This window comes from Chelon labrosus, assembly GCF_963514085.1.
Source record: "Chelon labrosus genome assembly, chromosome: 6".
NCBI classification, from domain to species: Eukaryota; Metazoa; Chordata; class Actinopteri; order Mugiliformes; family Mugilidae; genus Chelon; species Chelon labrosus.
The window spans coordinates 20,261,928-20,275,487 of record NC_140342.1 but is presented as its reverse complement, the minus strand read 5'-3'; the positions used below and the strand labels follow the sequence as shown (position 1 = coordinate 20,275,487).

The following is a 13,560-nucleotide window of genomic DNA, read 5'->3' as shown; positions in this document are numbered from 1 at the left end:
CCAAAAGTTTTAGTGTTGTCAGTGGTTTTAATGTTGTGGCTGATTCGTGTATTTAGTCAATTATTATTAGCACCCTAAATGCTGTCTGTTATCTGTTAATTTTCTTTGCATGATTCTGCACAGTGAAAACATTCACTGGCTATAATGCTCTCAACATGTTTTGAATTTAAAATAGCTCCTGCATTACATTTTTTTTTTTTAAATTTATTTCTTGCTGCCAATAGACCCAAATGTCATCATTAACATAGACTATGTGAGTTATGACACATGCCAAATAAATACAGCACACATGTGGTAGCGCTCACAAAGGATGGAGTTTAAATCCACTGTCAAGCCAAGATGCAAATCAAAGCTTTTACAAACTGTCAAGCAGAAAGTGATATTCACAGCTCGGAGACGTCGGCCTGTTTCGTAGAGTAATCAGGAAATTAGCTAATAGCTCACGGTGGGGTAACAGCTCTGGAAAATAACCACGGAGATGTAAAAACAGGTAGAGTAGAGCAGGATATGAAAGAAAAGCAAACACTTAATCAAGTCCTTCGTTGTAGTCATGTCTGTGGTTTGTAGTGGACGTTAAAATAAGTTGAAATCACACACAGAACGCACCCTTAATGAAAACAATACTTTTATTTTGGTCATGTATAACTTCTTATTTACACAAATGGATCTTTATTAAATCACGCTGTCTGTATAAATGGACCTTTACCGTTACTGTAGCTAGAGAGGAGGAGAATGGGATGTTATGCAGATACAAAATACACAGATGTACAGTCACAGTAAAAATGCTATTAGGATAGCCAACATTCATGCACGAGAGCTGTTATCCTTGGGCTCACAGAAGATACTGCACCGAATAAGGCATACAAACCGCTGCTGAAGTTACAAAATAAAAGCTAATTTCTCAGTGTACTAAGTTAAAGGCAACCAGATTTATTTTTTGGGGGGGAGGAGGGGGTTCGCTAAGTACTTTGACTTAGCACTTCAAGACGCCCTATGACCTGGATGACTGAGAATCTTCATAGACACAGAAAAGCCAAACACATCAACTACACAGGTGCATTATGGTTCACCACGTTTCTCGTTGTCTGGTACAAGGTCAAGTGCAAAAACTTTCGGGGGGGGGGGAGGAAAAGCACAATGACAAATTGAACGCTAAGTGGAGGCCGTGAAAGGCGGGAATAAATTTGCGGATCGTAATGAATGCACGGCGAGGGGAAGAATGGAAACGAGACGGACAATTAATGAGTCAAAATATGGACGAATTAGGAGGACTGTAAAAATGCAGCGCCGAATGAGAAAACCATTATAAACACGGCGCCTTTATTCTCCAAAAGCTTTCATTTTAGGGGGAAAATAATGGAGGTTCAGAAATGACTTGAAGCTCATTGTTACAAGTAAAAGTATTATTATTTAGTCTGCAACGTGGTTGAAGTACGCTTCATAACTTACTCTCAATTTTTCGGTCGTCGTTTGGTTTGTTCACTAAATGTCACGTTTCCACTTGAATCAATGAACACATCATGTTAAAAACAGCAGGTTAATAGCTCAATGTGTAAATAAAACGCAAAAAACTAATCAAGGAAAGTCAAATAAATTAACATTCAGGCACAACTTTCCATTTTCTTTTCTTTTTTTCATGTGTACAGTAGTTTTTTTTTTTTTTTTTTTTAAGAGTCATCCTCGGTTTTAATGATGTGGAAAAGTGTAACGTTAAACAGGACCTGGTGGCCGTTGTTCCAGCCGTAGAGAGCACGGTCCCTGGCGTTGTAGTCCAGCATGGACATGTGAAAGTACTGGTTATGGAAGGGGATGTCTGTGTACTCGTAGGTGGATGTTTTGGTGGAATAGGCGTAGTACACCTTGGCGCCGGTCAGGTGGGAGTTAGTGATGTAGAGGGTCCCGCAGATCATGAAAGACTCGCCGGCGTTCCTCTTCGAGTACTCAGTGTTCCACGTGCTGAGGATCTGGAGCGTGTCCGGGTTCAGCTGGCTGATCACGATGTTCCCGGCGTTCTGGTTGGTCGCGTACACGGCCCACAGGCCCAGCTCGTCCGCCATCAGGTCGATGTCCGAGAAGCCTCCCCAGGTGTACGGGTACACGTTGTGGAAGCCCGCCGACTCCAGCGCCCTCTGCGTGACCACGCGGCCTGTCTCGAAGCTGTACCTCACGATGATGTTGCTCTGCATCTTGTTGTAGTACAGAGAGCCGTTGTACACCACGTGGTTGGTTCCGGCCCATTTGAAAGGGAGGTTGTAGGTTCTGGATTCGACTCCTGCCACAAAATCGGCGATGGATTTATACTCTTTTACTATCTTGTTGTTGGTGTAGCTGTCCATGTACCAGACCTGGGGACAAATAAACACAGACAAGATCCCTGAAGACTAGTATCTCACATAATCATGGCTGCAATAATAAGCAGCCTGAAGAACTGTATAAGAAAATAAATTCTGACATAATGTATGTGCATATTTCCATAAAAAGTAAAGGAAACAAAGTTCTTACAAAAATAAACGAAGGAATACAAGGAAGAAATAAAGCAGCCGTTTTCCAAACATTTTTAGAGGACAAATGGCCAAATATGCACTTTTCATTTATTGGTACTGATAAGGCCAAACTAGGCCCAAATAACACAACTGTAACCACAGAAAATGGATTTATAAACTGAGAAGCAGGATCCAAGCAAGATCAATGAATGTTTCTGTAATACACAACTGTTAATTGAAACAGTATTTTACATTTTTATTCCCTATTTACTAAATTTAAAGTGGCAATCTTTAAGATTATATAATCTTAAATGCTTCAGTGTAGGTTGATTTGGCGACACCTGGAGGTGGCAAATGTGGTTTTAAAATGACAGCATATCCAATTTTGGGGGCAACAAAACACAAAATCAGGCAATAATCTGTGAGCAACTATGATCTTGGTTAGGGTTAGGGTTAGGGTTCTTGGGCTCTTTCTGAATCTAACAGCAAGACTTAAATGTCTTTTATTCAAATGAAAGTCTCCACGATCAAGTTTTTCATGACTAGCTAACTGGTGCTATTGAGCGACGCTTTGATAAGCAGGTCAGGCGTCTACACCCGGTAACAGCACATTGTACACTCACATGTCAGTTCACGAGGATGCAGTTTGTGATGCTGTTAAACTTTATTGAATTAAAGTGTTTCTGTTATTTAGCCTAGCCCACTGACTAAAACGGGGTTGTCAGAATAATAGAAACACGCGTCGGCACGGCGCAGTTGAATAGCACTACGGACCACAGCCTCCAAAATGAAAACACAGTTGAATCAGCAGCTCTCTGAGTTATTCTTTTTTGACAAAAGCTGAATACCATATTGTATTAGAATGCGTTCGGTGTCACTGGTATACCTAATGAACTGACAAGGGCAAGCAAGTGCTTATAAAGTTAGTTAGAGGGTGTTTTTGTTGAACGTATAATCAAATTCAAAAAATGCCTTTGTGGAAGGATCAACACACTCGTCAGGCCGTAAAAATGTAAACTCCTCAAGGTAATCTTCTCTATATTCTGAGTTTGTGGCAGGTTTTACTTTATATCATTTATGAACTTTTATTTCTTTGTTGAAGGGCAGCCGTTATCGTGTCTAGATCATTATGTACGTAGTGTTTTGGCTTCTACCCATTCTGTAAAACGTACTGATCAACGATCTGATCTTTGCCAAGAAGCAATCAAAGTGCAAACTCTTCATGAAAGTCAGTTTGCATTTTCTCCCCTTTCAGTTAAAAGGATCCCAACTGCTTCATGTATATGAAAACCCCCAGCAAGTGGAATCAAGTTTTGTGTTTGAACTCAGTTTGGGAAAGGGCTTTAGTAAGCATGATCAACAACATCTTTCCCTTCTGAACAACGGGAGGGAAGCGGTTGTATGTAAATTATTAAACTGCTCAGCGTTGCTTCAAAGACTTGCAACTTTTTTAAAAGGAGCGCATAAACTCACCCTGTTGTTTTTGGGAGACGCCAGTGGGTCAGTCATCCAGGCTCCGAATCTGGTCCCTGAAGTTTTCACTGTCAGCGGACCAGTGATCTTCATTAGCTTTCCGCATGCTGGGAACACATCACACAACTTGGGTCACATTTGTTATGATGCTATGACTGGAATACATCTGAAAAGGAATGAACTGCATTAATCTGGTGGTGGCGGTTTCAGTTCTGTGCGCAGAATGCCGACATTGCTGCTGTTGCAAAGAAGCCACAACACAGCAACTTGTAAAACCCTTTGTCATGTGTCAGAGCTCGGGGAACATTTATCCCACATGGTTTAATATTTGAAGTACTTTGAGTTGCACTTAATTCATCTAACCAGACACTTTAATTGGGCCAAATGACAGTAGGCTATCACTTGCACACAAGCTTGGAAGTTGAGTGTTGAAGTGCAATTTTACCCAATCAATCAAAGCTCACGCACAATGAATGCTTAAGCGATCGTCTCGAGCGCTGACAGATTTCCAGCCACGTCCTATTAGCTTTTGCACGTTAGCTATTTGTGTTGACACTTTGACAGGCAACATCACTGTTGATAACCTGGCGGCTGGCAAATTGGAGCTTTAGTTATGCAAACCTTTATCAAAGCTGCTCCGGAGGCAGAATTGATCTCATTACCGCAGTCAAACCTCCGCAGGCGTAGTAATGTAACCACAGAAGAAGAAGAAATCAAACTCAAAACATAAACTTCCAGCGCAACTTTATCGGTTTTTGCTTTCTGTAAGCATGGGTTGCGGCCAAATACAAAGCTTTGTGATACTCTCTGACATTTTTTCTTTAGCTTGCAAAAATGTTTGTTGACTGTGTGTATGAGGCTTTTTCTCAAGCCACTAACATTATATCAGTCTCTGGTGGGAGTTCTGCTCTGTATCTAAAACGCCAATCTGCTAGCAGCTGCAAGAAATGCGCCTCTGATCCCTGGCCACTGCATAATCTGAGGTCACCACACCAACACCCCTTTTTTCTTTTCTTTCTCTTTTTTTCAACGGACTTACTGAGTTTGCTCATACAATTTCGGAGCCTGTTTTCCAGGTTTAGGACCTTCTGCTGCAGCTCTTCGTAGTCATAAGCACCCATCTCCTCCTGGATGCCCATCAACACACCAGACAGGTTTCTGATCTCCTCTTTGAACTGGGAGATGAGCTTTGCGTCTGTCTTGTACTGCTCCAGGACGGGGATCAGTGGCTGCAAGGACTCCATCTTTCCCTTCAGCTCCTGGAACGGACAACGGAGGTGACACGGTGTAAGAAGAACAAACCTCCCAGTTTGGCAATATACTGCAACCAATACATCTTCTTAAAGGTGTGTGCTGATGAGGAACAGTTGTCTCCTTCCTTTGTTTTCACTTCTTACAGACTATAACAAAAAGCATAATTTGGTGAGGGAAAACAGCACAATTTGTTCATGCCTAAGGACAAAGCAGAAAAGAAACAGAAAAGAAAGTTTATTGGTAGACAGGTTGTGAGAGAAATGGATGGAGGGATGAAAATGGGTCGAGGGGATGGGATGAAAAGGGGTGAAAAGCATCAAGAGGATGGGATGAAAAGGTGTTGGGGTATGGGATGAAAAGGTGTTGGGGTATGGGATGAAAAGCAGTGAAAAACATCGAGAGGATGGGATGAAAATTTGTCGAGGGGATGGGATGAAAAGGGGTGAAAGGCATCGAGGGGATGGGATGAAAATGTGTCGGGAGTATGGGATGAAAAGGGCTGAAAAGCATCGAGAAGATGGGATGAAACTGTCGAGGGCATGGGATGAAAAGGGGTGAAAGGCCTCGAGGGTATGGGATGAAAAGGGGTCGAGGGTATGGGATGAAAAGGGTCAAAGGAAAGACACGAAGCTGGAGGAATCTGTAGACTGATGATGGTAGAGGAACCCAGGGAGTGAGACTCAGGTTCCTGTAATGAAGAGGAATAAAAGAAAAGAGAGGGAAGGGGAGAGTGGGGGTTGAAAACTGAGACGAACAGAGACAGAGAGAGAGTTAGGACAAACTTTTATAGGTAAGCACAGGAAATAGAATGATATGGGCCGTGGTCTAGTTCCCAAACTTAAGCTATAATACCTTAATTTATGTTGATGTTGATCGTGGTCAGATTATATGTAATTCCTTACTCCTCTCACAAAAAGCAGTTGATCTTGTTCCAGATGAAAGATGAAAGCTTGAAATTAACTTTATATCAGAACCAAATCAAAAGTCTTTGAAATGTATCAACTTTAAATATATTTAGTTTGTTACTGCTCAGTTTTGAAGTAAAGTGAGTTAGATTCTATGTATTGTTTGGGAGAGTTAACTCCAAATGAAGCAAGGTGGTAAAACAATAGTAGGCATCAGCATAACAGTACGGTTTAAATACAGTAACTGAATAAGATAAGGTTCTATTAAATTAAATTATTCTCCTTGGTCACGGCCTCTTTGTGGGTCAAACAATAGCACAACGGATAATCCTTATGTAGGCATCAGTAGTAAAGATAACCTTGTCTTTGGCTGGGCAGCGCAGCCCCCTGTATTGATCAAATCAGGAATGAAAGTTCATCAAATTAAAATGCTTCTCAGGTATCTTTAGAAGGGCTCATCTCCCCAGCATCCCTGTGATGTTCCTCACAAAGTTAAACATCAAACAAAACCATACCTGAAAGTTTTTGTTGACGAGCGTCTTCCTGTCCGATTCGATCTGCCGGAACTTTGACCGCAGGCCTTTGATCTGGCTCTCCATCCTCATGATGTACTGAAAGTCCCTCTGCGTCCGCAGGTTCAGCACCTCGATTGACTGCGACATGTTCTGCACCTTTTGAAAAGAATGAAACAGCGCGCCGCATTGATTTTCCCGTCCGCCACAAGATTAAAATGTCCTCCGTGTTCGAGCCGCTCGGTGGGCCTGCCACGCTCTGACTTCCCGAGGAACAAATCAACGTTTTGACCTCCAAGGTGATTGTCTTTTAACAACCCACAGCTTGGGCCAAATCTTACATGGATGTGTCGCCGTTACGTGGCAGTTTTCCCGATCTGTTTCCCCAGCCTAGACTCCGCTAAATTGGCAGACGTACTGTTGAATCTGCAGCTTTTCATAATTCAGACTCTGCTTTTCTTCTCTGGTTTAACAAAGGCTCACTAGGTTTATGGGGCATGTAAACAAGAAGAAATACGCCTCTTCTCTTCTCCTCTCCTCTCCTCTCTCTGTGGCTCTAATTATAACAAACCAACATTACCAGAGCACATCGCTAGCAAAGTGGCACAACACTCATACATTGTGTCATGCATACTTTTCTGGCAGTGGCAGAGGGATCCTGAAATGGCCTCACTGATGCCCCGAGGCAGCTTAGTACATTAGTGTCAAAGGCCCCTGTGAATGACAGAGAACAGCCTTTGGCACACAACATTAAAATGTAGGCTACAGCAGCGTTTCCTTATATGGCGCACCCATTGAGGAAAGTGACTCCGGTGCTGCGCTATTTGTTTGTTTGTAGACGATGCTTTATATCACTGCTGTCTGCATTAGATGCTTCTACTTAGACAATTAGAATACAAGACGCATACTTTCTTTCCTTCTTCTTTTTATTTTTTTAAATCCACTGTGATTGGTGTTAACAAATAGCTCCCAATAGCTTTTGAAAAGCTGATTTTTTAATGATTTTCTCCTTTCCGTCGTCTCCAATCAAATACATTAACCCTTGAATGCTTTGTTGCAAAAAAAAAAAAAAAAAAGAAGTGGCACTCCAGTTCTGTTAAGGTGACATGAAGAGCGTTCTCATCTTCACAAGCAGCCATTCAGCTGATGTCATCCGTGAAAAATATGCAGAAGTGGAAAACAGGGTTATGGACCCGGCTGGTGCAATCTCTCGAGGATTAGGGCAACAAAGAAGCATCAGCGGTGATAGGAATCATTGTGATATATATGAATTCAGGTGCGCTTGCTTGCTTACAGCGGCTGTGTGTGCACGCGTGTGTGGTGTCGTGAATAGAAATGTGTGTGTGTGTGTGGCTGCGTACCTTCTCCAGGAGCTGGCGGAGCTGTCTGCCTTTGGCATCTCTGGAGCACAGATTCTGTTCAGGTGCCACCACTGTGCAGATACAACGCCCATCTGCATCCTGAGCGGAGCTGTACACCTGCCACCCCTCCTTTGGCCTGATGGTCTGCATGCGGAGGCACAGGGGGCATTGTAAAACACACGGCGCGCACACAAAACAAATTCAGCACAGATTATATCGCTATCGTGAAACCTCGGCTTGTTACGTTCGGTTGTATTTTTTTCCCTTGGTCATCCATTCTGCTGCCTCACGCCCCCGAAGCTTTGACACCAACCAATTCCACTGACTTCTAAAAAGTCTCTTCTTTGAAAAGAACAAAGTGCTTTTGCTGTAAGATATTCCTCTGCTCGCAACATATGGTCTCCAGTGAATTTCCTCTTCAACAATAAATAGTGTTTCCCGGCCTTGATGAATAACCAGAGTGCTGAAATTCCTCTGTTTCCCCTCGCTAGGCTTTCCAGCGCCTAAACTGAAAGTCCTGCTGGGAGACATAGATAAACCTGATTTGTGGGAGCTTCTCCTTTTCTTATTACGTTCAATATGCTACACAGGGCTTGCCTTTAAGCCTTAAGGAAGTTATGCATCATAAGCCAGCGCTGCATATTTGAGCGCAGCACCCATCAGCTCATGCCGGAGCCGACGCAGTGAAAACTAGTAGCGTTGATCAGAGTGTTGCGAAGTGCTGGAAAAGTTGATCACAGCAACACTATTTGAACAATGCTGCTGTTTACCGTCAGCATGGGGAATTAACAGCCAGCCTGCAGCTGAGTGCTGGCAACCTTTGACTGAGGATGGCACATTCGTCTGCACGGAGAACCACTTTGGCAGACTACCGTGTCATTATTTGGATTTTGTTACACATTTGAAAACTAAATCTGGAGGGAGAGCAGCATGTAAAGCATGTGAACTTTGGCGTCCGCCACCCTTTGAAGCTTATGGATTTATATATTTAAAAATAATGTTTAAAGTGAAGTGCCCCGTTTTCATAGCGCAGGCATCCTTTCTTCCCCTCATTCATCTTCGCCTGTCAGCCGGAGCAGCTTAAAGAGCCATGAAAGATCACGTCCCCTCTGAGCAGGCGAAAAAAAAACGTCACGCCGAGGAGAAGGTTCAGGCTTTGACTCATCACTTTCACCCACGGAGAGGCTCCTTTCTGGCAGTTTATACTGTAAAGTGAAGAAGTTTTGGAGAATAAGTAACTCGAGCAGTTTATGTTGTATCTTGTATGTATCTTGTCTGTATTTTGGTTTTCAGCCCTTCCATCCTGGCTCGTCATTTTGTTTTCAATTCCCTGAGTTTCACTTCTTTTTTTTAACTCTCTTATGTTGACATAATCTGAGAAAATAGTGCTATAGATGCTATCAAAGCACTGCAGCCCTGATCTTTGTCTTCCCAGCTCCTGGTTGCTTGTAAAGCCTGTGATCTGGGACTTAAATCTCAATCCACTGATGCCAAGACTGGCCCTGACGTGATTATTCAATAAAAACCCCCAAAGAGCAGAATATAATATTCTACAGGACGTGCCACCTTTGAGCTTTTCTGCTCGGCGCGTGCACGTCGTGAAAAATAAAGCCGCGGCCGTGAAAAGCAGCAGAAAGAAGAAAAGGCGGCATCGCATTGAAATATCTGGAGGTCATGTGCGGCACATTATGGCCGTAGTGTGAGATGCTGAATGCACCCTAGCTGTAGCTGGAATCTGCCTCTCTCTCTCTCTCTCTCTCTCTGTCTCTCTCTGGTGGTGTCATAGCTGAATGGGATAAAAGAGGGAGGGAGAAAAAGACATCTTACTTTGCTTTGAAAGGCTCCTGAAAAGAAGCCAGTTTCTCTAATCTGTTAAAATGGTCTTTCTCCCGTCTCTTGAGTGACGCACATCCTTTCCCCCCCTCTTCTCACTCTCACATTTCCTCATATTAAAACGATTCTGTCACTCAGCCAAGCCAGATGCATGCACTCTCCAATTGAGTTTTTTTTTTTGGGTGTTGTAAGAACTCTGCACAAAGAGTTTTTTTTTCCTCATTAAAAAATTCAGACATCTGCTTCCTCCTTTTATTTTTCCATGCAGGCTGATCTGAAAGCAGTTTTCTTTTTCAGCAGCCCGTAAACATTTCCTGATTTCAGAACGAGCGGCATTCTTGCACTCCACTTTCAACCGTGGCGAGGTGATAACACGGTGAGGACACTGCTTTGCAATCAAGACGCTGGCACAGGGGGGACCGTACTCTGCATGGGTGGGATGAACCTAATCGACCACTGTTCTTGTCCAAATGGCTTGGGGATCTGAGAGTTGCACATTTGTCATGATTGCCCTCAAATGCATCTCAGAAGCTTAAAAATATCCCAAGAATCATTACATTTAAAGAAACAATGAAATGAAAGAGAAGGCTGCATTTTTTTGCTTGTATCAAGATGTTTAGAGGAACATCTGTTGTCAGAAGGTGATTTTTAGATAGAAGCAGTGTTTTATTTATTTGATTTTATTATTTACAAAGACAGAACTCTCCTTTAAAAGTGAGTTATGAGCCGGGCAATGCTCCAGGATCAATGTCAGTGCTATGGTTGATGTAAGTAATAAACAACGTGCTGCTCCTCAACCTACTTAAATAAATTCAGCATTTTATACCTCAAATCATGGACTGCAGCAGCAAAAATCAAAGAAACAGGCAAGCATGAAATAATAACAGGCAACTGAAATGACTCATTTCTTTGGTTGTCGTGCATCCACGAAGCACCGTGAAACGATCCACCCAAATAAAAAATACCTCCACAGTCGTCTAAACTTAACAGCCCAGCCGTGGCATGGCAGCCAGAGCTCATACTTAAGTTTATTGCGTGGTTTCTGGCAGGAATATGATGCCGGACACTCACCACTGAAGGGCAGTATCCGAACAGCAGGAGAAACAGCAGCGGGTTCAGGACCACGGACAGCGACCACATCCTGGCTGCTCACGCCGTTTCCCCCTCCTCCGCCTCCTCGACTCCGCGACTGCAACAAAAAAAAATGTTCACGCAAGTTTTCGTCCGTGGGCACTCGCCGCCGCTGCCGCTGCCGTCGCCGTCGCCGCCACCACGTCCACTACGCGCTGGTGTACACCGCGGCTTCCTGGAGAGGAAGAGGGGGGCACATCCATCCACTCGTCCCCGTTACGCATGCCATATGGGCAGCGGGGAGAAAGCTCCTCACTGCAGGGAGGGGGGGGGAGAAAAAGTTTCTGGGCATGCAGCGAAAATCCGAGCTGCGTTCAGGGACACTTCTTCACGGATATGACATCACCCTGCCGCCTCTCTTGACTTTTAATGAATCGAGATTTTGTGTGTGTATAAGAGAGAGAGAGAGAGAGAGAGAGAGAGAGAGGAGGGACCACCGGCAGCTGTGCGGTGACAAAAGTTGCAGCTGGCAGTATTCAAGAGAAAATAAGAAGGTAGAGTTATGAGATCAGAGCTAAGAGAGAGAGAGAGAGATTTGTGTGAAAGAGAGAGAGAGAGAGAGAGAGAGAGAGAGAGAGAGAGAAAAGGAGAGAGAGATTTGTGTGAAAGAGAGAGAGAATACTATTTTTTCACATATTCAAGTCATATGAGAGTTATTTTAATGGTTTTGACGAGTATGTATGGAGGACCATTTGCGCCAAAAAAAATGATGAAATAAAAAATGTAAAAATGACAAAAAAAAAAAACGCAAACATTTTTTGTTAATTAACTAAATTGTTTGTAATTAAAAAAGAAAATTACAAAATTAAAAAAATGTGGTTTTTTTTTTAAGTGTGGACCATAAGGCTAAAAAAACTGATGCTAAAGCTAACGAAACTTTAAGACAGCGTGCTGCTTTTTAGTTTAAGGAAATAGCAACTGAGTAACCAAAATATGAGAAGGATTATGAACAGTTAACATCAAGCAAATAAAACAACATTCTTTTTAAAAAAATAATGAATTCTGCACCTCCATTTTAATCAAGTTGCGTTACGGCCATATTTTAGACACATTATTTCAGTGTATATAACTAAACACTGTAAAATATATATTATGATGTGACAAATTTTCTGAAACACTCTACACGAAGCTTTTCGTGATGCGACGCTGTTATTGTTTCTTTCTGGCCGTAGTCATTAGTCACATACGCTCAGATGGCACACTGTTTTCAAGAGCTTCTGCTTCAGCGTCTGCATTCCCAAGCTGTTCAACTTGAGATTTACAAGACCTCACATGTAAATTCTTGTCTGAACATACACCTCAAGACATTTAAGGTTTGTTTGTTTGTTTTTTATTGCACTTTTTAAGCCAGGAGCTACCGCCCAAAATTTCGTTATGTTCTCACATAATGACAATAAAGGATTCTTGATTCTTGATTTAGAGACTGGGAAAAGAAGACTTTTAGTTGTCATTTATCTCATTCTTTTTACCAGTTTTTCCACAGTTGTTCCAAGTGTTTTTTGGCAAAAAAACACGTAGGAGTAAAACATCAATATCCTGCGTTAGAGTTCATGACAGTGAGATGACCCAGGCTGCAAGAAACGCAATTGCTGCTGGAAAAATGTTTAGTAATAGCAGCTGCTCCTTCCAGACACCTCCTGTTTGCAGCTATAGCTTGTGCAATCAATGGTGGATGTCATTTAGCTGTGGGCTACAAATGGAGCTTTGCATTTTTGACATACGTAAATCTGATATCAAAAGAACGTGGCGATTCCATGGTAAGTTTATTTTAGGGCCCTTAAAGTAGCTGTATTGACTATAATGATACTCCAGTGGTATAAGTCACACCGACTTTGAAAACACGTACAATAATATCACGCTTGCGTATGAAATTAGGTCATACTCCGAGACATATGATCTGTATTATGATGTGCTGATATGAAAGGGGTTTAACTGCCTCCATAAGCTGTGTGTCACATACTGTGCAGCAGGTTCAGCTATTGTCTGTGATGGTAAGAGGGACGGGTCAATTAGCAAAATAGAATAACTGCTCATCTGCATGCATACATACTTTCCTCCTCATGAAGTTGGATCTTCACTTTTCTCCCTTTTGCGCCATCTTGTCTTGGTTTTTCTTGAACCTATGCGTGATCTGGACATTGATCTGAGAACGGCAACTTGAAGAAGAGAAGAGCAAGGAATTTTGTATGCGCCACCGTAACTTTGCAGATGAAGATGTAGGTTTGCTAAATTTGATTTTGCTCACCGGAACCTGCAACAAAATAACTAGCCCCAGAGGATGCCACTTGATTACAGCATGGGAAGTCATGCACACAAAATACAAGGTGATGAAAAGATTGCTAGGCAATTGCATTGTATCACACATGCATACACATCTTAAAATTGGGGTGAAAACTCTACACAGTCACATATGAAAGCACCATTTATGCTAAGCTACACATCAATCAGCCATAACATTATGACCACTGACAGGAGAAGTAAATAACACTGACCATCTGAACAATAACAATAACAATACAGTGTTCTGCTGGGAAACGTTTGGACCTGACATTCATTCGTGTGGATGTTACTTAGACATGTAGCACCCACCTAGACCAGACCAGGCACC

General features: G+C 42.5%; 1 protein-coding gene across 1 annotated transcript; it reads right to left on the bottom strand.

Moving 5' to 3' along the window:
* Positions 1 to 455: 455 nt before the first annotated feature.
* Positions 456 to 11,270, bottom strand: LOC311489700 (noelin-3-like). Its single transcript, XM_084546899.1, has 6 exons — positions 10,893 to 11,270; positions 7,989 to 8,132; positions 6,631 to 6,786; positions 4,996 to 5,215; positions 3,957 to 4,063; positions 456 to 2,345 (listed from the first exon to the last, which is right to left on the bottom strand). Exons 1-6 carry the CDS (start codon positions 10,959 to 10,961, stop codon positions 1,668 to 1,670), a joined length of 1,374 nt encoding a protein of 457 aa, XP_084403025.1. The 5' UTR covers positions 10,962 to 11,270; the 3' UTR covers positions 456 to 1,667.
* Between the last annotated feature and the right edge of the window lie 2,290 nt (positions 11,271 to 13,560).